The 19,526-nt window shown below is 37.8% G+C and overlaps 2 protein-coding genes across 5 annotated transcripts in view; one reads left to right on the top strand and one right to left on the bottom strand.

Moving 5' to 3' along the window:
* evi5b (ecotropic viral integration site 5b) overlaps positions 1 to 8,011 on the bottom strand; it is a 56,324-nt gene extending 48,313 nt beyond the window's left edge. For 2 of the 3 annotated variants that reach the window (XM_017433726.3, XM_017433731.3), the window contains exon 1: positions 5,331 to 5,533. The gene's annotated coding sequence lies outside the window, so the exon portion shown is untranslated. Of the gene's footprint in view, positions 1 to 5,330; positions 5,534 to 7,696 lie in introns of those variants that run through there. The other variant, XM_017433727.3, reaches the window with a different exon arrangement.
* A 3,706-nt stretch (positions 8,012 to 11,717) lies between these two features.
* LOC108246272 (60S ribosomal protein L5) lies at positions 11,718 to 18,307 on the top strand. 2 transcript variants are annotated; one of them, XR_005232854.1, is made up of 8 exons: positions 11,718 to 11,853; positions 12,324 to 12,393; positions 12,479 to 12,594; positions 12,737 to 12,871; positions 12,963 to 13,165; positions 17,279 to 17,483; positions 17,895 to 17,983; positions 18,151 to 18,178. XR_005232854.1 is itself a non-coding variant. In XM_017433735.3 (8 exons), the coding sequence occupies exons 1-8, from the start codon at positions 11,851 to 11,853 to the stop codon at positions 18,248 to 18,250; spliced, it is 894 nt and encodes a 297-aa protein (XP_017289224.1). In that variant the 5' UTR covers positions 11,718 to 11,850; the 3' UTR covers positions 18,251 to 18,307. The 2 variants fall into 2 exon arrangements, 1 of the variants encoding a protein (XP_017289224.1); XM_017433735.3 differs by having other exon boundaries at positions 17,279 to 17,456; positions 18,151 to 18,307.
* Positions 18,308 to 19,526: the final 1,219 nt, after the last annotated feature.

The following is a 19,526-nucleotide window of genomic DNA, read 5'->3' as shown; positions in this document are numbered from 1 at the left end:
AAATTAGGGTTAGAGTGCGGGTTTTTGATGTTTGTCTCTTTCTTACTGTTTATTCATTGTCACATGCTGTTTTTATTTTGTTTTTTAATTATGTAAAGCACCTTGAAATGCCTTGCTGCTGAAATGTGCTATACAAATAAAATTTGATTGATTGATTGATTGATTAATATGAACAGAACAAACTCTTTTATTATTAGCCACAAGCTTTCAGTCTTGAGTCATAAGTTAAAATGTCTCTGTGCAGAGAAAAAAGTAAATCATTTTGATGTGTTTTTGCAAACACGTCAGTAAAAGCAGCAGCATAATTGTGATATTTCTATGCCAAGCCTGTGTGTCAATTTCTGAAAAAGAAATGTTCAACCCAAGTTCTTTGAATATAATGGCCAAACAAAGAGGTAATTAACTGACAAACTAGTTCCTTTCTGTGTCAATGTTAAGAGGAGGGTGTTTATAATTTATATAACATGAATCTGAGTCGATTTAAAAAGGTCAAAAAACTATTGTTGTTTCATGTTAATAACAGCATATTGAGAAACAAATGGCAGAAATTTGAAGTGCAGAACTGCACAACCCGAACTGTTTATGGCATGTAAACACCAGACACAATAAACAAGTAGTACCTTCTGCACTGAAAGCCAGTGTTTGGAAGTACTTTGGCTAAAAGTTAAAAGGGGAAATTATGTTCACAAGAGCCACTTTATATGCAAGTTGTGCACACGATTGAATCTGGAGGAGGAGAAAAACTGCTGGTTGTTGCTGGCACTGCTAAAGGTAGTATCTGGGCTGCGACTACTGGAGACTAGTTGGGAAACAGCATTTGAGAAAGAGTCTGCAGAATGTCTAAAAACATTTGCAGCAGAGATTCTCAATTTCCTTGCTTGAGTCGCGAAGTCTCGTGACTTTAGCCCTATTCGCATGGGATTACTTTTACTTAGGGACCACGTGCTATTTGTAATAATTACAGAGATTATATTGTTAATTCCGTGCAAATCGGCCATGTTGGTAATTTTTAAAGTAATAATTTCACCACAAATTACCTACTATATTTTGCTGAACTCCGGGGTCCTGTGATAACACTAATCCAATGCAAATAGGCATCTGTGATTTGGACAGAAATGGGTGGGATCTGATAGGTAATTAGGCTTTTTTTGTTTCCTGGGCACATTTTTATTTGCTTTTGGCAATGGAGGCTGCACTGGAGTGCATCAACAACCTTTTGTGTCCCGGGCCAGCAAAACTCTATCGACCCGTAACAGTCGCCATAAAAAAGAAAAGGCTGAAGAGAAGGAGCAAAATCATATGCAAATGGTGGCTCACGTCATGAATTGCTCTGTGCGGAAAGAATAATTTTCTTCTGTTTGTAGACTATGATACAGCTGGCTAGCGCTGGCAGTAACACAGCACCGAGCTGTGGCCGTAGCCTAAAAAGTCGTTTTAACATCAAATCAATGTAAGCAGATGTTTCGCAATATGCAGCATGTTAACATCATATCCAGAAGATGTCCGTAACTTTCAGCAAAATCTCAGGCTTCGGTTATCCCGTGCGAATGCGCCACATAAAAAGCAGACTTTGGGGAGTAATTTATTTATTACATGGGGTCCCTAGATAAAACTAATCCTGTGCGAATAGGGCTTTTGTCACTTCAGTTTTTAATATGTTTTTAAAGAAAATGGTACAACAAATTTTCCCTCAAAATAATCAGAGTTGTCTCTGACCTGTCTCAAGATGCATCCATGATCAGTGTTTCACTGCGCATCATCCAAGGGGCTCTGCCCCATCCACCCCCCACATGTAATAAATTATTAAACATCTGTACGCACTTTACCAATTCACTGTAGCCAGGGGTGTTGCCAAAGCTAATACATCTTAGTACGTAAGCCACCTACTTTTTCTAAGTAGCCTCCTACTCCTGAAACTTTTGAACCCCCTGCGACACAGGTCCCCCAAACAGGAAGCCAATGACCGTTCACCACCGGATGACTGGCTTTGACCTGGCTTGGCTGTCAGAGGGGAAATACTCCCCCTGGCTTTACAAGACAGCCAGCAAGACAAGAGATATTATTGCCGTTATTAAAAGCAAAACATTAACTTGAGTGTTTTGTCTCATTGATTCACCCCCAGTCTGTCAAATCCCCCCCAAGGCCAGAAACTTAGGGGAAACATTGCATAATCATTTTATAATCACATCACACCCCTCTGACTTGTATCGATTTGTGACGTGACTACAGATTCCCACCCTTAGTGTTTTTACTAATGAATAAAATAAGTGTTAATCTGTCCTGCTACACTTTAATAGCTGTTTCTATCAAACTATTTGTTTTACATTAATACATACATTGCTTCACTAAATGTTGCACATATACATAGCATGCACATTAGGTAATTTCCATTTATCTTGTTTGCAGCAAGTAATCTAGTATGTGTGATGTAATCAGATGACATGGAAGAAAATTCAGGAGAGCTCCGCTATTGACAGAAAAATATTTAAGTAGTGGTCAGTACTTTAAAGAAAACTTTTAAACAAGAGAAGTGAGCTGGGACATATGCACAAGATAATGTGCCTTGTAATCAGTTTTTATTAATAGCATTACAGCCCCCAAATTTTTTTATTTCTTCTCTTTAAAGAAAGGAAAAAGCTGTCTGAAGTGCACAGAGAGAAGATTAGAGATATCCATGTTAAAGGTAAAAGCTACAAGACCAACTCCAAACAGCTTATGTTTTTCTGACCACAGCTGATAATATTTTTAAAAAGAAGAAGGATCATGGGATTGTAACCAACCTCCCAAGACATGGACGCAAGAGGAAATGCACTTCCAGGTTGATCAGACAAATGGTGTGCATGGAAAAAGATCCAAGAAAACCATCCAAAACCATTTAAGGTGAACACCAAGGTATTCCACTTTCTGATCCCACCAACCGTCGCATGGTGAATCATAATGGGCTACATCCATGGAAGAAAACTCAGGAGGACTCCGCTATTGACAGAAAAATACGAAAAAGCCAGACAGGAATTCACCCAAATACATGTTAACAAACCTCAAAGTTTCTAAGAAATGTTTCTGGAATTGATGAAACAAGTGGAAGGGGCCCAATAATGTACCAATAAAGTAATGATCAATTTTGTTCTTAACAATAAACTTATCCATGTCTGAGTATATAAAATGTATTTAAAAAAAAAGAATGAATAAAAACAAACAACAAAAAAAAAGGAAATTAAAATTATTCTCAGACATCTGCTTAACACTACTGATCAAAATCACAGAGGTATTTAAGAACTAGTAGGCTAAACAGGGGAAAGATTCATAAATATTAATTGTTTAACTGGCCCCAGCCACCACTCACATGTTCTTTTCCAAATAAAATCACACTAAGGAAAAAACAATAATAATAATAATAATAATAGGCATCACAAAATGACCCTACCACTATGAAAAGGCACAACAGACCAGTGACAACATGTGTTGCACAAATACTCAGTATTCAGATTTAATTTTTTTAGTAAAAGTGTGTTTAATAACAAATACAAATAGGTATTGGCTATTTGCACAATGCTCCCCTAAGGCAAATATACTTTGGTATAAAATAAATACCACCTCAGTTACAAAATTTTTCAATTTTGGTCTTACAGTGTTATATAGAATGGCTGAGCTTGCAGAAGGACAGCACTTAAATCTGTACTGTACGTACAAAATTCTTGCTTTTATCGTACCATCGTAAATTATTATACCTTATGAAAGTTTCATTAAAATTTATTGTGGGTCATGAGATATTTTGTTAACAGCCAGACACACACACACTTACATTATCGTCTTTCTGCAGTAGGCGGTAATTACAGAAGAATCTGGGCATACAGACTACATTTACAGAAGTAAGTCCTTCAAGTGTGAAGCTGCTAATTTAGACACCGTGACTGAATCCAAACAACAAAAAAGCAATAGAAGCTGTTTAGTCTGATGTGAACTAGTTAAATGTTGGGTTAATGCTTCTCGTTAGCTCTGAAAATCATGTTTTAAATGTCTATTCCCTCCTTCTTATCATCCGCCACCAAAAAGGTCTGTTACCAATATCTTGTGAACCACTAGCAAATTTTAATGAAACATGCAGAAATCATTTGAGATACACCTCCGATAAATTACCTTTTAAAGTCAACCCAGGTCAAGATTGCTGCCACAGCTAACTGAACATAAAAAACACACAAATGACTATAACTTAGTCAGTTTTACAGATACTGGCCTAAAACTTGGTGTGGCAGAAGCTAGGACTGATACCCAACATATTCTGAGCACTAACAGACTGCACATCATCTCTGTTTTAAAACAGATTTTAATGAAAACTTTCAGGAAACAATCACTGGATGTCCATCTACAACTGATTAACTTTCAGAGTCAACCTGATTCAAGTTGACCACCACAGCTAGTGGCCATTAGCCAACTAAAAATGGCTGTAATTCAGTCAGTTTTACACATACTGAGCTAAAAGTTGGTGTGGAAGTACCTGAGAGTTATTCAAAACAAATATTCTGATATGCCGTGGGATTGCACGTGACGTTATTTTCAAGGTTTGACCAAAACAGCTACAACTCCATCATCTTATTTTAAGATGGTTTTAGTCTAAAGCTCTGACACGAAATGCAGTCATGCATTCCTTATATAAATCGTTTGCCTTTAGTTCAGTTTAGTATTCAGTCAACAGTACTTTGAGCAGTGTTTAGATGAGTTTCTCGTCCTCATCCCTAACAGGGTTTTTGCTGCTTTCTTTACAGTCTGAGTTAAAGACATCTACACATTCGGCTCCACAACGAAGTGGTTTAAAACCCTTAAAAAAGAAAAAACAGCACATTGTGCTCCCATCTCTAAATATTTTGATCCAGACAGAGGAGCCCTGCTTTAGTCGCTCAGGTCATTTTATGGCTCACTAAAGGCTCTAGCATCAAAATCAACAGTGCAAGTCTTCCAGAAAACTCCTAATGTAAACGAGTTACATGACATTACCGAAAATGCTCATGCTAAGCGAATACATTTCAAGTTTTCCCCACAAAAGTAATATGATAATCATTTCTTCAATTATAAGTTGTTTTGGATGTACTCAATAATCCAGAGTTGACTCGGCTTAACACTAGCTCCACCTTTGACAAGCTAAAATATAAAGTCATATTTTGCGACAATGTCTGTGTGAAAAAAGTAATAAGTGTTTCTATTATTTAATTGAAATGTTACAGTATTCACTTTAACTGAGACTGTGACCACTTTGAGTCATTTACTGAGTTAACGACCATTCCAGTACTTAGACAGAGCCCGAAAAAAACAAGAACATCCTTTTTTTTTTTTACCTTGAAGCGTTTTTAGCCAGCCGCAGCAAATGTCTCCAGTTTCCCATGTACAGCCCCGCTACGAAGAGAAAAAGGGCTTACAAACTACTTTTACGCGTGTACAAATAGATATTAGCCAAGACAAGCTGGCTGAGTTTCTACTAGCCAGCATTAACTTAGCCTGTTCCCATTGACTCCCGGGTCCAACCCATGCAGCCGTAATACGTGTACACAAATATCTGCGTTAGTGTTTACATGCTACGGAGCATGCGCCAACTCTGGAACTGCACTGCCACCTAGTGCCAAAGAGTAATACATGCAGCATGAAGACCAGACAACTTCATTCAAAAAGAGGAAGTCACCCCACACGACAGATCTTAGGTTGAGAGAAAGTTTCTCTTTATTATGTCTAGGTCAATAACTTCCAGCAATTATTTTCATCTTTGCAACTACTATCAGAAGTATAAAAGCCCACTTATGCCTTTTTGATTTAAATATAAATATACATCTCAAGCATCTCATAGCTATAACTTGTCCATAACTTTAAGATGGTATCTCATAATCAAAATGTAGTTTTTAAGACAGTATCTCATATTTATGAGATGCTAAATGATATTTTTGAGATAGTTTCTTGTAATTGTGGCTTAGAGGCATAGTTGACTTTCAGTTGGGGGTTGCTGTGAGCATGTGGGTTTGCTGGTTTATATATCACATTTTCAAAACTCATCATTATCAAAATATTCTTTAAATTTAAATACGTATGGGACCAATAAAGCTCTTTTTTTTCCCACATTATTTTTTTAATTGTGTGTTTGGGCATGCATTTCTGCTGACATCCAACACATGGTATTGTAGCATCCCTAGTATCCCCGCTTCCCCCCCACTTAAAAGGATTTTTATTTTTTCATCAGAGATGTGTAAATGGAAGAACAACCCCAATGGGCTTGTACTATAGATATTAAACAGTACACTGTCTTATCGCAGACTATCTACACTGCCTTGAAAAAGTATTCAGACCCCTTTAACTTTTTCACATTTTGTCACGTTATAGCCACAAACATCAAAATATGTTATTGAGAATTTTTTGTGATAGGCCAACACAAAGTAGTGCATAATTATGAAGTGGAAAAGAAACAATACATGGTTTTCAAAGGTTTTTGTAAATTAAAATCTGAAAAGTGTGGTATGCATTTGGATTCAGCCTCCTTAACTCTGATACATCAAACTAATATCTGTGCAAATTTCAGTATAAATCCAACTGTTCTGTAAAGACCTCAGAAGTTTGTTACAGAACAGAAGTGATCAAACAGCGTCCTGAAGACCAAGGAACACAACAGACATTGTCTGAGATAAAGTTGTTGAGAAGTTTAAAGCAAATTTTGGTTATAAAACAATATCCCAAGCTTTAAACATCTCATGTAGCTCTGTTCAATCAATTCTCTGAAAATGGACAGAGTATGACACAACGGCAAACCTGCCAAGACATTGCTGTCTGTCTACAATGACAGGCCAGGCAAAGAGAATGTTAATCTGAAAAGCAACCAAGAAGTTCATGATAACTCTAGATAACTCTAACTCCACAATTCATCGCTCTATGGAAGAATGCAAAAAAGAAAGTTGTAGAGAGAAAGTCATAGGAAGTCTTTTTGCAGTTGTATACAGTTTTATACACAGCAAACATGTGGAATAAGCTGCTCAGTTCAGATGGCGGTGGTAGCATCATGCTGTGGGGATACTTTTCTTCAGTAGAGACAGGAGGCTGGTAAGAGCTGATGAGAATATGGATGGAGCTAAATACAGGACAACCTGTTAGAGGCTGCAAAAGACTTCAGAGGTTCACCTTCCAACAAAACAACAATACCAAACATCCAGCCAGAGCTAAAATGGAATGGGTCAGATCAAAACGTATTCATGTGGACCAGTCAGACTCCAGGCTTAAATCCAGCTGAGAATCTGTGACAAGACCTGAAAACCACTGTTTACAGACAATCTCCATCCAATCTGAGTGAGCTGCAGCTGAATCGAAGCAAAATGTGGTTCCACAAAGCATTTACTCAGGAGAGGTGAATACAATTTTACATTTTATTCATTTTGCTATATTTATTCTACTCTAAAACTGCAGGTTAAAACATTATGAGAAAACAAGATGCAAGTAATTAAAAAAAAATCACCCTTTCTTACTGTAAGCCACTTTAGTATTCCACAGTGTATATGACAACATATGTCAATCTGGAACATGTTATCAGCCGTTCTCTGAAAAGACTTAACTTTTTGAATTTTCAGACTAGCACATCGTAAGCAACAGACTCAAAGAATGACAATACTTTTGGCTCACACTTTGACTGTAGCGCTTACATAATCAGTGTTCAATCATCAAAATATCTTACCTGAAGTTCATTGTTGAAAGGAAAAAACTACTTCTTTTAGAGCAGAGAGAGCTTTTTCAGACTATTTTGTCACTGGGAACTTGTTCAGTCCTTCAGTTAAGGCATGTTGGTTTTACTGTAAAGGCAGAAAATACAAGAAATCAGATCAAAAAAGATCCATACAGCTAACTTAATAACTACAAAAATAGTAAGAAAAAAATCTTTAGATAAAACACTAGAAGTGTCCTCACGGCAGTTCCACCAAGCTGGCTTTCACTCAGTACCATACAGTGTCAACAGAAACTCAAAAAGAAGAAGCAAAGCTGCTCTGATAAAAAATGGTTCTGAAACGACAGCCTGGATTCACATACCAAACCATCAGAAAAGCTGCTTTTCAGGTTTGACATGAGAGTGGTGACGCACGTCCTTTGTTGGACACTCCTCTGCTCTTAGAAGGAGGAAAGCAGCTGACGTCATCTCATGGAGGAAACACATCACGACCGACTGCAGCCTTGTAGATCTGATGCACTGCTCAACCAATCACATCACAACATATCTTGGAAAACTATGAGCGAACATACAGTACAATCATGTTCAATGTGGAGATAATTTCTGGAGTAACAAGTGAGACACTGAGGCACTTAAAAAAATAAAAGTAAATAAGAGTGCAGCTAATTATTGACCCATTTCCATGGTTACATTCTGTTGTTTACTTCAGTCTTTTCAAGCCTAAATACTTTCTGATGCAACAGAGCTGAACCGTGCTGCATAGATAATAGTTTTTCCACTTATCAAAGTTATTGGTATTGGTAAGAGGGGATGGGTAAAGAACCTTCAGTATGTGAGAAGGGGCTTCGCAAGTGGGCCCATTGCTCTCCCCAAAAGACACTAAGCTTTTATTCAAACCTCTGTGTCCATCGAATGAAGGGCATATGGTCTGAACCGCTTAGTGTTCTAAGCTTCATGTAGGGTTCCCCCAGAGTTCTTTCTCTTTGACTGCTCAGAGCTAAACATTAGCCTAAATAGTACAAAGAGGTCACTAGTTCAATGCCACAGGCATCACACAAACCATTGTCATAGTCTCATCACCATTTTGTAGTGGTTGAGAAGGTTATGCCCAGTTAGAACTCCAACAATTGCACTTACAGTTTTCTTGTCAGGGTAATGAGAGCTTTCCTGCACCTGGGGTTTGAGCCTTTAATCAGTTCCCATGCCTGTCTGCAGTCCTTCAGCTCCCTCCAGTAGATTGAGTGTTGACGTCTAATCGAGGCCTGAAGGGTAGTCCTGCAGACTGCTGCTCAACAACAGGGTCTTGTCCTTCAAAGTGGACCTTGCTACCAGCTTTTGTAAAGTAGTCAGCTCTTTCACTACTATTAATACCAGAAGGTCTTGCAACCCATTTCACAGTAACACATAGCAACAGTCATGCATGTGACTTCTGTCTCAATATCCTGCACAGTTTTAATCCTGGCAATTCTCCCAGTCATCAACTGGGATAAAATGAAGACAAACAGTAGTGGTCAGATATAGTTTCCTCCAAAGATACCTCCCACTCATTTCATTTACTAAGTCCATAGACCCAATTCTTATATCAATGACCTCCTCCCTATTAACAGTATGAAAGGTAGATACATTGTCTTTACTGAAGACAAGCAGGTATTCTGGCAGCAAGTATTCCAACAGAGATCTTACTATGGGGTTGATATCAGAGCTCCTCCAATACACATGATGGGAGTTGGCATCGCAACCGATGAGTACTGGGAGGCCCCTTGCTTTAGCATAATTGACTATTGCCATAAACTCCTGTGATGAAGGTGGCTGCTGTGAATTGAACGGCACATAAACAGAGGCTGCAATAATTGATCTGAACTCACCATTTGACTGAATGTCCAATTGCACTGCTACAGCATCACCTGTTGTTAGGTAGGTAAAGTATACATCATACAAACGTGTGCTCCCAGGGAATCCCAGGCTTCCTACCATAGCATTCACTATCCAAGGCTCTTGAATGAGGGCTATGCCTGTGTGAATCCCTCTAGGGTGGGTACACAGCAGTGTACATGTATCCTTGTAGTGATGCAGATTGCTCTGTATGAATTTCATCATCCCCACAGCCACAGACAGACTGGGAGGTTTTGTGGGATTCACTACTTGGCCCCATGTATCACTTTACCTCACTTTACCCTATCAAAGTTAGGTGTCAAAGATGATCATAAAGCTATTTTATATTTACTTACTGTTTGCTAAAATGCTAGTTTTGTTTGAGGTTTAAATGTTCATGGTATCCAATCAACCTGGTCTCCATCAAGAACCCTTCCTCTGGTCAATCCATAGAGCTGATATCACCTTGTAAAGTTTTTTTTGTATCTTTTTGTTGTTCTTATCATTATCTCATGTCCCCAAAGGCAAAAGAGCAGTTGCATTTTTGTACATGTGAAAAAAAGAACTAAAAATAACAGAACACAGTCCAAAGACTGCCAAATAATGAAGTAATTGGTTTCAGTTTGTGTGTTATAAAATTGTACAGCAAATGCAAAATCTACACCTGTTTTTTCTTTTGCTCTTAACATTTTAACTAGAATTTTTATTGTTGTGGTAAAAAGTCAGCTCATGAAGATAGTCCCAACACTGAAGGTCAGAATGTATAAAAAATGTAATAGATTAAAAAGATGACAAAAAAAAACCCAACAAAAAAACTAAACTATCAACAGAAACATACCAGAACAATAAGGATCTGGTAAAGAACTGAGGAGACCAAAGATAAATTGGAGAGGGTCACTACTGAAGTGGCTGCTGGTGAGTAAAGAGCAAAAGGTGCTCATAAGAAAAACGGTCTATATGACAGACAACAGAGGAACCAATTCTATGAACTTACATAGGAATAAAAAAATACCACAAACAGGATAAAAGGTTGATTCAAAACAACAGGAAGTTGAGCACAAATAAACTAGTTTAGAAATAAAAAATTATAAAACCATAAGGGTTGTATTCTTTATTTGTATAAAGAAATGTAAAGAGGCAAATCCAAAAACACAGAAAATCAATTAAAGCCCTTGCATTTCCTGAAAGAATGCCTTTCATGCTAGAGTTTTAGACTAAGATCATCTTATGTTGAGAAATTATGAAAGTTGTAGCTGTTTTGGTCAAATCTTGACAATAACATGATGCGCTTTTTCAAGTGATATTGTGAGATGTCACACTCAGCGTATATGTCAAGAAGAGCTCTCTCACACCACATTAAAGCTCAACATTTGTAAAACTGACAGAGTTATATCTATTTTTGAATTGACTAAAGTTGATTAGCTGTGACATTCATTTGGAATTGGGTTGACTCCAAAAGTTAATAAGATGCAGATGGATATTCATTGATAACTTTTTGAAGATTTTTTATATCCATCCAGTGGTTAATAAGATGTCTTGCTGACAGATAAACAGGGTTGACTCCTACAGTCAATGCCAAAATTTTAGGGCAAAGCTCTTGTGCAGCCTGTAGCCCTTGAAGTATGTGTTGTGAAAGACTCTCAGCTACTACCACAAAATATTTTAGTTCCACAATGGTAAAATTGAGAGAAATATATATATATTTGGATTTTTAAGGTCAGTTGGCTGTGGCAGCCATCTTGAAGTGGGTTGACTCCAAAAGACAATCAGTTATAGATGTACAGCCAATTCCTGAAAGTTTCATTAAAATCTATCCATGAGATATTTTGCTAACAGACAGACAAAGTTGACTCGAAATAGTAATGGCAAAATTTTAAACAAAGATCTTGTGTATCTGATAGCTCTCCAAATATGTGTTGGGGATCAGTCTCAGTTACTACCACGCCTAATTTCTAGTTCAACATCTGTAATATTGGCAAAGTAATATCTATTTTTGTGTTTGCTGAGGTCAATTAGCTGTGGTGGCCATCTTGAATTGGGGAAACTACAAAAGATAGGTAGAAACACACATATTGCTAATCAAACTTAACACACGTGGCCTGAAAAGTTCAATAATTAACATCTATAATGTTTGTGGAATGGCCGCTCCGGGTCGGAAGGGGGCAGTGTGGTCAATCCGCGGCAGCTGTATTTAGCGAGCATGCGCACGTGAATCTTCCTTTTTCCAGTGCAGTGGAGTCAAGCCAAAGTCTTTGGCTCCGGGCTCCTTTTTAAGGAGACTAAAAGACTGCAAAATGGTTTGTAATTTACCCTCATATGTGTCTACACGCATACCCAGTGTGTACATGTACTGTTGCGTGCTGTCAAATGGCTGAAAACATGTTGCTGGTGTTTAGATGAAAATGGATTCATTCCTGCTAAAGCCGACCGGGTTCTGCCTAAACGTGGCCTACCCTCTACTCACCTGGACTCTTGGATCCTGGCGTCCGCAAATCACTTAATTGCAGTTTATTTATGGGTGATTAGAGATTTAACACCTCGGGTCAAATCTTAATTTTCCCCCTAAATCTTTTTTAAGGGACTTTTTGCTAAAATGCTACGTACTCCGGTTAATGTTGGCTACACATGCTAATGTTAGCCTTGTTTAGCGGCACTTTATGACAGTGTCACTTCAGATATGGACTCAGAAGCTCCGTGAAACGCAGTACCAGCTTCGGTCAGTTTTTTTTTAATCTATCTGTTAACTCTGTGCCCGTCCCCCTTGCAGGGTTTTGTTAAAGTGGTGAAGAACAAGGCCTACTTCAAGAGGTACCAGGTCAAGTTTAGGAGGAGGAGAGGTACATCATTCACAGCAGAATAATACGAGCATCTTATGTTTTAGTCATATGATGACGAATTAATGTTTGTGGGGGTTTTTTCCAGAGGGAAAGACTGACTACTTTGCCCGCAAGCGCCTGGTTGTTCAAGATAAGAACAAGTACAACACACCCAAATACCGTATGATTGTTCGTTTCACCAACAGGGACATCATCTGCCAGGTAAGCATCCTGTAATCTGGTTTCATTATTTTGGGGTATGGTTCTGAATCGGTGAGTTGTTTTTAAAATGTCAGAACTACTCTCGCAGACTGTCCACAATTTCAATTTGGCTGACAGATTTCATGTGCTTGTTGTGTTGCAGATTGCCTATGCAAAGATTGAGGGTGACATGATAGTGTGTGCCGCCTACTCACATGAGCTAACAAAATACGGAATCACTGTGGGTCTGACAAACTACGCAGCAGCCTACTGCACTGGTCTGCTGCTGGCCCGCAGAGTACGTATATACCTGTTCAGAAATATACAGGTCTGGGGAATGTGGCTAAATTCTACACAAACACTTTGATTTAATTTGCTTCTGTCTACAGCTTCTGAACAAGTTTGGTCTGGATAAGGTGTATGAAGGCCAGGTGGAGGTGACTGGTGACGAGTTCAACGTGGAGAGCATTGATGGTCAGCCAGGCGCTTTCACCTGCTACCTGGATGCTGGGCTCGCTAGAACCACCACAGGCAACAAGGTGTTTGGTGCTCTGAAGGGGGCTGTGGATGGAGGCCTGTCCATCCCACACAGGTGATCTGTCACACCAAACCTCGAATGTAATGAAACATGATCCTGGCTGTCACTGGGCTTGTGTGTTAGCGAAGATATTATCAGTTTATAAAAGACTGGAGCTCTGGTTTAATTTAACAATTTGGAAATGCTAACATTTTGTTATAACTCAGTCTTCAGATGTTCAAAATGGGTACTTTCTTCTGTTCGTCTCAACATTGGCCTTTTGGCAGGTGTTAATCATTTCAATTTCATTGAGCTGTTTTGCACGTGTTTTCTTAAGTGAAAACTCCTGGTTGACTAAAACCCTATGAGCCATTTCAAAGTATCAGCAATAATAACTGGTGGTCAAATTCTTTAAATGTTAGAAAAGAAGTATTTTCTTAAAAAACAAAAAAATGTCCACTGTAATCTTCATAAATCATGTTGTCCTGACAATTTCCTGATTTGGAACAAAGTATTTTAGTTCCTACATTTATTCTGATAGGGATAGGTGTCAGTAAGAATGAAGTAGGAAGTATGAACGGTGCGCGTAACATCTTGTCAATCCCTCCAGGATTTCGCGGGCATTTTTTGTGATTGTTGCAGGCTAAAATGCCTGATTTTGCGGGGCATTTTCCTAAAAGTTGTGACGAAAAATAGCGATTTTAAACTAAAATCAATAAACAACCATAACTTTTAATATATAAACCAAAAATACTTGCTAGTTTTGTAAGATAATTACAAACAAACATTGACATTATCAAAAGGTGCTTTATTTGAGAACTTTGATAGCTTCTAAACTGACATTCATGACCATTTCTGGATTGTCCCTGGTCTGCAGTTCTCCTCACATGTTTTGCAGACACAAATTGTTTGTCGATGGATGACTTGTGTTTATGTTCGATGAATACACTGCAGGACATGTGAAACGGCTTCCCCCCACTCTTGTGCAGCTGGGTAGAAAACTGTTTTGCGCGGTCCTTTGCTGAAATCTTTGTGAGCAAATGTGAAGCATTAGCGCACATTTCCACTTCGGTCGCTGCTCCTGCATGCTCCCAGCATTCTGATGTTAACAGTTTGTGACATTGCATGTCTTCTTCGTGAGTTATTTGGGGTTATTTTGTATTCCACACTACACAAACCCACAAAGAAGAGACTAGACAGCAGAAACTGTGGTGAATCACTTTTGAAACAACAAATATTGGGTTAAAGTTGCGGTGTTTTAGGCAAAATTGCAAAAAGTTGCGATTTTGCAGGGTTTGCTTGATTTTGCGTTAATAGTTGCGATCGCAAAATCCTGGAGGGTCTGTCTTGTGGTTCTTTTGCTGTTTTTGAATGATCAACTGTGGTTAAAGTATTCTTACTTGAAGGTAAACATTTGGCACTTAAAATAATGTGATTTAAAATTCCCTTTCACTACGTTGGATCCATATCACAACAAATTGCGTTATGTCTCACCATCTTTGCTTTAAAAAAAGACTACAGATGTTTTTTTTTGTTTTTACTATTTGATCATATTGCCAGTTTATATTGTTTAGATTTGGCTCAGTGCTTGTGATTGGATGGGACATTTGTTGCAGGGTGCTCTTTCTGGTTGCCACGGTGGCAAATTGTCAGTTCTACAGTCGCAAAATAATTAGTGCCAATTTAAAAAAAAAAAGGACTTGGCATTTGATGGCCTCAGATTATCTTTTACGAAGTATAAAAGTAACTTTCAAGATTGTCTGCAGAATTTACCAGTGCTGTAGTGCAGGATGAATGGCAGTAAACTCAATATGAACACAAGGGGAGGTCTTAATACGCAATGCCAAAATTTTTAATTTTTTTTTTAGATCTGCTTGTTTTGTGTGGTTCTTTGCTTTGTGTTATAATTTAAATACTATATGAATATAGTGTGACCAGTCTACAGCCGTGAAGTGGCCTGCATGCAGAGATTTTATGTCATACATAGCATGCTGTGTTTATGGAAGTAAATATGGATGCTACACTTTCTAGCATGTGTTCATCAATTCTCAAGTTGTTCAGTTGAAGCCAACAAAACTTTTTGCCATGTTTGTTTCGTCCGCTGTTAACATTTGATCTTGCCACTTCCTGCCTGCTCTGTTGCAGAATGAAAATGAACTTGTGTAATGTGGGAGCAATGTACTAATAGTAGGGGGGTAATCGGGTATTGATCCCATCGTGTTAGTATCGATATGATCTGATACCAACAATGGCGTTGATGTAGATTCTCGGGCATAGACAGCATGGTGAGTCTAAAAAGATCAAGTTGCATTCTGTCATAACTAAAGTCAGGGTTGCGTATGGGCAAAGAAATTGGATTTTGGCCAATTTTTTCTGAAATCTGAATGTAGTCTTATTTTTCAGTTACTATGGTGTAGTTGTGGGCAATATTGCCAAAAATTAATTAAAAGTTTTAAATTAAGTTGGGACTCTCGGGAGGTATTTCCATGTTGTGCTCCACCATGTTTCCTAGGTTGCTTGCAGTGCCTCGCGCTTCTTTTTTGTTTTAATGGCAAACAACTATAGGAAGCATTACTGCCACCAACTGGTAAGAAGTGTCGACCACATAGCGCCTTGGTGCTGCACAGGTTGGGCTCCATTAAATTATGTCATAAAATGATATTGCAATAATAATTTTTTAACCGGTGTCAAAAAATCTGCCGGTATTACTGTAAACCAGACAATACGGCACACCCCTACTATGGTGTGTATCTAAAACTCCTGTATCATGTTCAGTATTGGGTTACAGATGACTCATTCCTTTAACTTGCTAACAGTTCCTCATGGTTAACCAAGTGTGAGGGTAAACTCCATTTTTAGATTCATCAGACATAAAAGATTCTGATTAAATTCTAATTAAAAATGATTTTGTTAATTTTTACATAATGAGAAACACACAAGGCTCAACTTATAAGTGTAAAAGTGCAGAGCCTGGTGTCCATAAAGCGGACACCTTCACAAGATGGCGGAACGAGATATAACAGTAATTATTTGGAAGTACACAAATACTTTGCTTTAAAAATGCCAAGTAGTCACTTGGAGGTGGGGTGCATCAAGATAATCAAAATGCACTAATCGTTTTATAACTGTATTGCAGCCCTGTAAATTATAATCAGTGTTTTTAGCAAACATCTTGTGATATTTTTTTTTTTAGGTAATCAGTTGTCCCTCTTTATGTGGGTTTTTTCTTTTGTCCTGTCATCCCACACATTGAGACGGTGTCCCACATTTTTGTCTGCTTGTCAAACGTCAACTCTGTAGGGCAGTGTCTTTTTAAATATTAATGTATGATATGGGCTGGATGTAAAGAAAGCAAGGTGAGTTACACCAGAGGCTGTGTTTAATGTCACTGTGCAAACATGGGTGTAGTCCAAGTTGCCTACACCGTTTTTGTTGCCTAGTTATGCTTAAATTTAAACAAACCATAAAATAACAACATTGTGGATATTTCTGTAGAACATTACAAAATTACCTCAAACAGCTGCTTGTTGTTATCTATGATTCATATTTTTCTTCCTAGATGCTTGTGACTTTTATGGATAAATCAACCTCTGATTCTAGTTCCTAACATTCATTGAAGGAATTTTATCACCGTTGAAATTCTGCAACTGGCCTTGAACTTTACAATTCAACTACAGAAGACATTTAAAAATCAGCTGGTTTGCACCTCCTGCTTCACAGCAAAAAGCTAACTGGTTCAAATCTCACCGGGAACTGTTCTGTGTATGTTCGCAACACCAAGTTGCACTGGTGCAGTCATTAGCCTGCCTCCAAAAACTGGTTGGGTGTTTGCTGGTCCCAGCTTGGTGTCTTTGTAATCTTTCAGAAGTTTTTTTTTTTTTTTTGTTCTTTAAAGTTAAAAGAACAAAATGCGAAACCAACAGATATACCAAAAAAAAACCCATTCATTTTCTTTGAGCTGAGTTGGTGCTAAAAGCTAGTTGAAAACGGATTAAAAACTATTTTTCTATTAATTTGGTGATCTTTACAAAAGTAGGTCATACTGGTGCACAGTACTAAAAGAAAGAAGTAAAGGGAGGTATAAACAGCTCTGTGTAAAAGTTTTAGAGATTTGTGTATTTTGAATAATGACATTTTACTGGAATTCCTTTCATTTAATGTTTTTTTTTCTTTTGCCTTCTCTTCCAGCACCAAGCGCTTCCCTGGGTATGATACAGAGAGCAAAGAGTTCAACGCGGAGATCCACCGTAAGCACATCATGGGCATCAACGTATCGGAGTACATGAGCCTTCTGATGGAAGAGGATGAGGAGGCTTACAAGAGGCAATTCTCCCGCTTCATCAAGAATGGAGTCACCCCAGAATCGGCACGTTTTTATGGATTGTGTTTTTGAGTTATGTTTGAAGCCTGTTTTTAACTTGGCTATACAAATTCCCATTTCACTGCACTGTTTGTTGGTAACTGTGTTTCAAGCTGCTGCACTTATTACCTGAAAAAGTGTAGGACCTATAAATTTAGAAGACTGAAAATGTTTGGTTAATAGATTTCCTCATTTTGGTTTAATTTGTGAAATATTTTGTAAATAAGTCAAGTGAATTGTCAAACTCAGGTATACAGAAGAAATCACCTTGACTGAAAACTTAAAACAAACAAAAAAATTAAAGCCCAATGACAAATTTAGATTTTAGGACTGTATATTTATTGCTGGGTAAAGTCTTGCATGTTTTTTTTTTTCAGCATTTTTTAGGAGACAGGTGTGAATTCAGGTGTTACGAATGAAATTTTACATTCGTCTTTCTTTCAGATGGAGGAAATGTACAAAAAGGCTCATGCTGATATACGTGCGAACCCTGTTCATGAAAAGAAGCCTCCCAAAGAAGTCAAGAAGAAGAGGTGAGAAATGTTTTTATTTTGATTGATTCTGGGTTGGTTAAAACTGAAGGGAGGTGGATATCCAGTCCCATCTATTCGGAGAGAATTTGTCTCCATTTGAACTAATTTTCTCACAGCAGCTTTGATGCTTGTAATTAATTGTAAATAATTGTGTTCTGTGACTGAAGGTGGAACCGTGCCAAGCTCTCTCTGGCTCAGAGGAAAGATCGTGTCGCCCAGAAGAAGGCCAGCTACCTGCGGGCTCAAGAACAGGAGGCCACAGACTGAGGTGTCTACTCTGTTCCAAATACAGAAATTTGTTCAAAATAAATCTGAAAAAAAGCATTTGGTGCTCACGTGTATTTGTTTTACATTGCTCTCAATATACTTATACAGGGCTTATATTAAAAACAGAATTTAATCTCAAGGTAGTTTCCTTGTAGAGCTGTGAAGATTAACTGAGTTGTACTGAATCAAGGACCTGCACAATGCTACTGCATTGGTAGGGCAGCTGTGTACTGATGCAGTTTTGGGATTTAAATCTAGATGCATTGGTTTATTGTCTTTGTACCAATTAAATTTTGTCTGTTTAAGTCATTAGCAGGTTTGTTTCTACACACAGGCATCCATAATTAAAAATTACAAGTTAAAGTGTAGTTAGGTTTGTGTATGAAGAATATATATATATATATATATATATTTCTACTCTGGCTGCTGTATTTTCTCTAGCGACATACTGTTTAGTAGCACTGCAGCAGTGCCAGTGTAAATGGCAACAGACACTAGAAATGCTTCAAGTAATAGGAATCAACTAATCCAGGAAGGGGGAAAAAAAAAGTTCAACTTATATTATTTTTTTAAACAAATTGCTTTATTCACATACCAGGGTTAACACTTACCACATAAAGCTACAAATACTGTTCTCTGGCACAGCTAGACAAAACAATTCAACATGAACATCGGTGAACTAATATCCTAATAAATCTTGTTTTCTGCAGTATAGAGGTGTTGATACAAAAACAAAGGGAAGATATTCCTCTACATATGTCTAAATGAAAGTAAATTTGTTAACTCAACATGAAAGTTAAGACATTGTCAGTCCCAAATACGTTATCAGTGGGTTCCACCTTTTCTTAAATAAATTAATAGTTGGCTTCAGCTTAACTGTCATTTTCTCCATAGTATAAATCCTCAGTTCTCTTTCCATTGACTTGCAGTGGAGGGTAGAAGTTTAAACCAAAATATGGTGTTTTTGTGTTTTGTTTTTTTTTTTAGCCACCAGTGTAAGGGTCCCAAGTAGGTACAGTTTTTCTTTGCTTAACAAATCACTTGGAAGCACTCCAAGGACAAAGACAAGAGGGTTCCATTCAACAGCTGTGTAAATTTGATTCTGGCCTGCTTTTTCTCCCAAATAAAAGTAGAATTAATTTTTTGTATTTTTTTAAGGTGGTTGCTGGGGTCCAAATAGGAAGGGACATAAGCAAATACAACAATCTGGGAAGAATATTTATTCTCTTTCAATCCTCCCAAAAAACAGTAACATTTCCCATCTTTCAAAATCTTT

Source organism: Kryptolebias marmoratus, linkage group LG24 (genome assembly GCF_001649575.2).
Source record: "Kryptolebias marmoratus isolate JLee-2015 linkage group LG24, ASM164957v2, whole genome shotgun sequence".
Lineage (NCBI taxonomy): Eukaryota > Metazoa > Chordata > Actinopteri > Cyprinodontiformes > Rivulidae > Kryptolebias > Kryptolebias marmoratus.
This window is presented reverse-complemented; position numbering and strand designations above follow the sequence as displayed.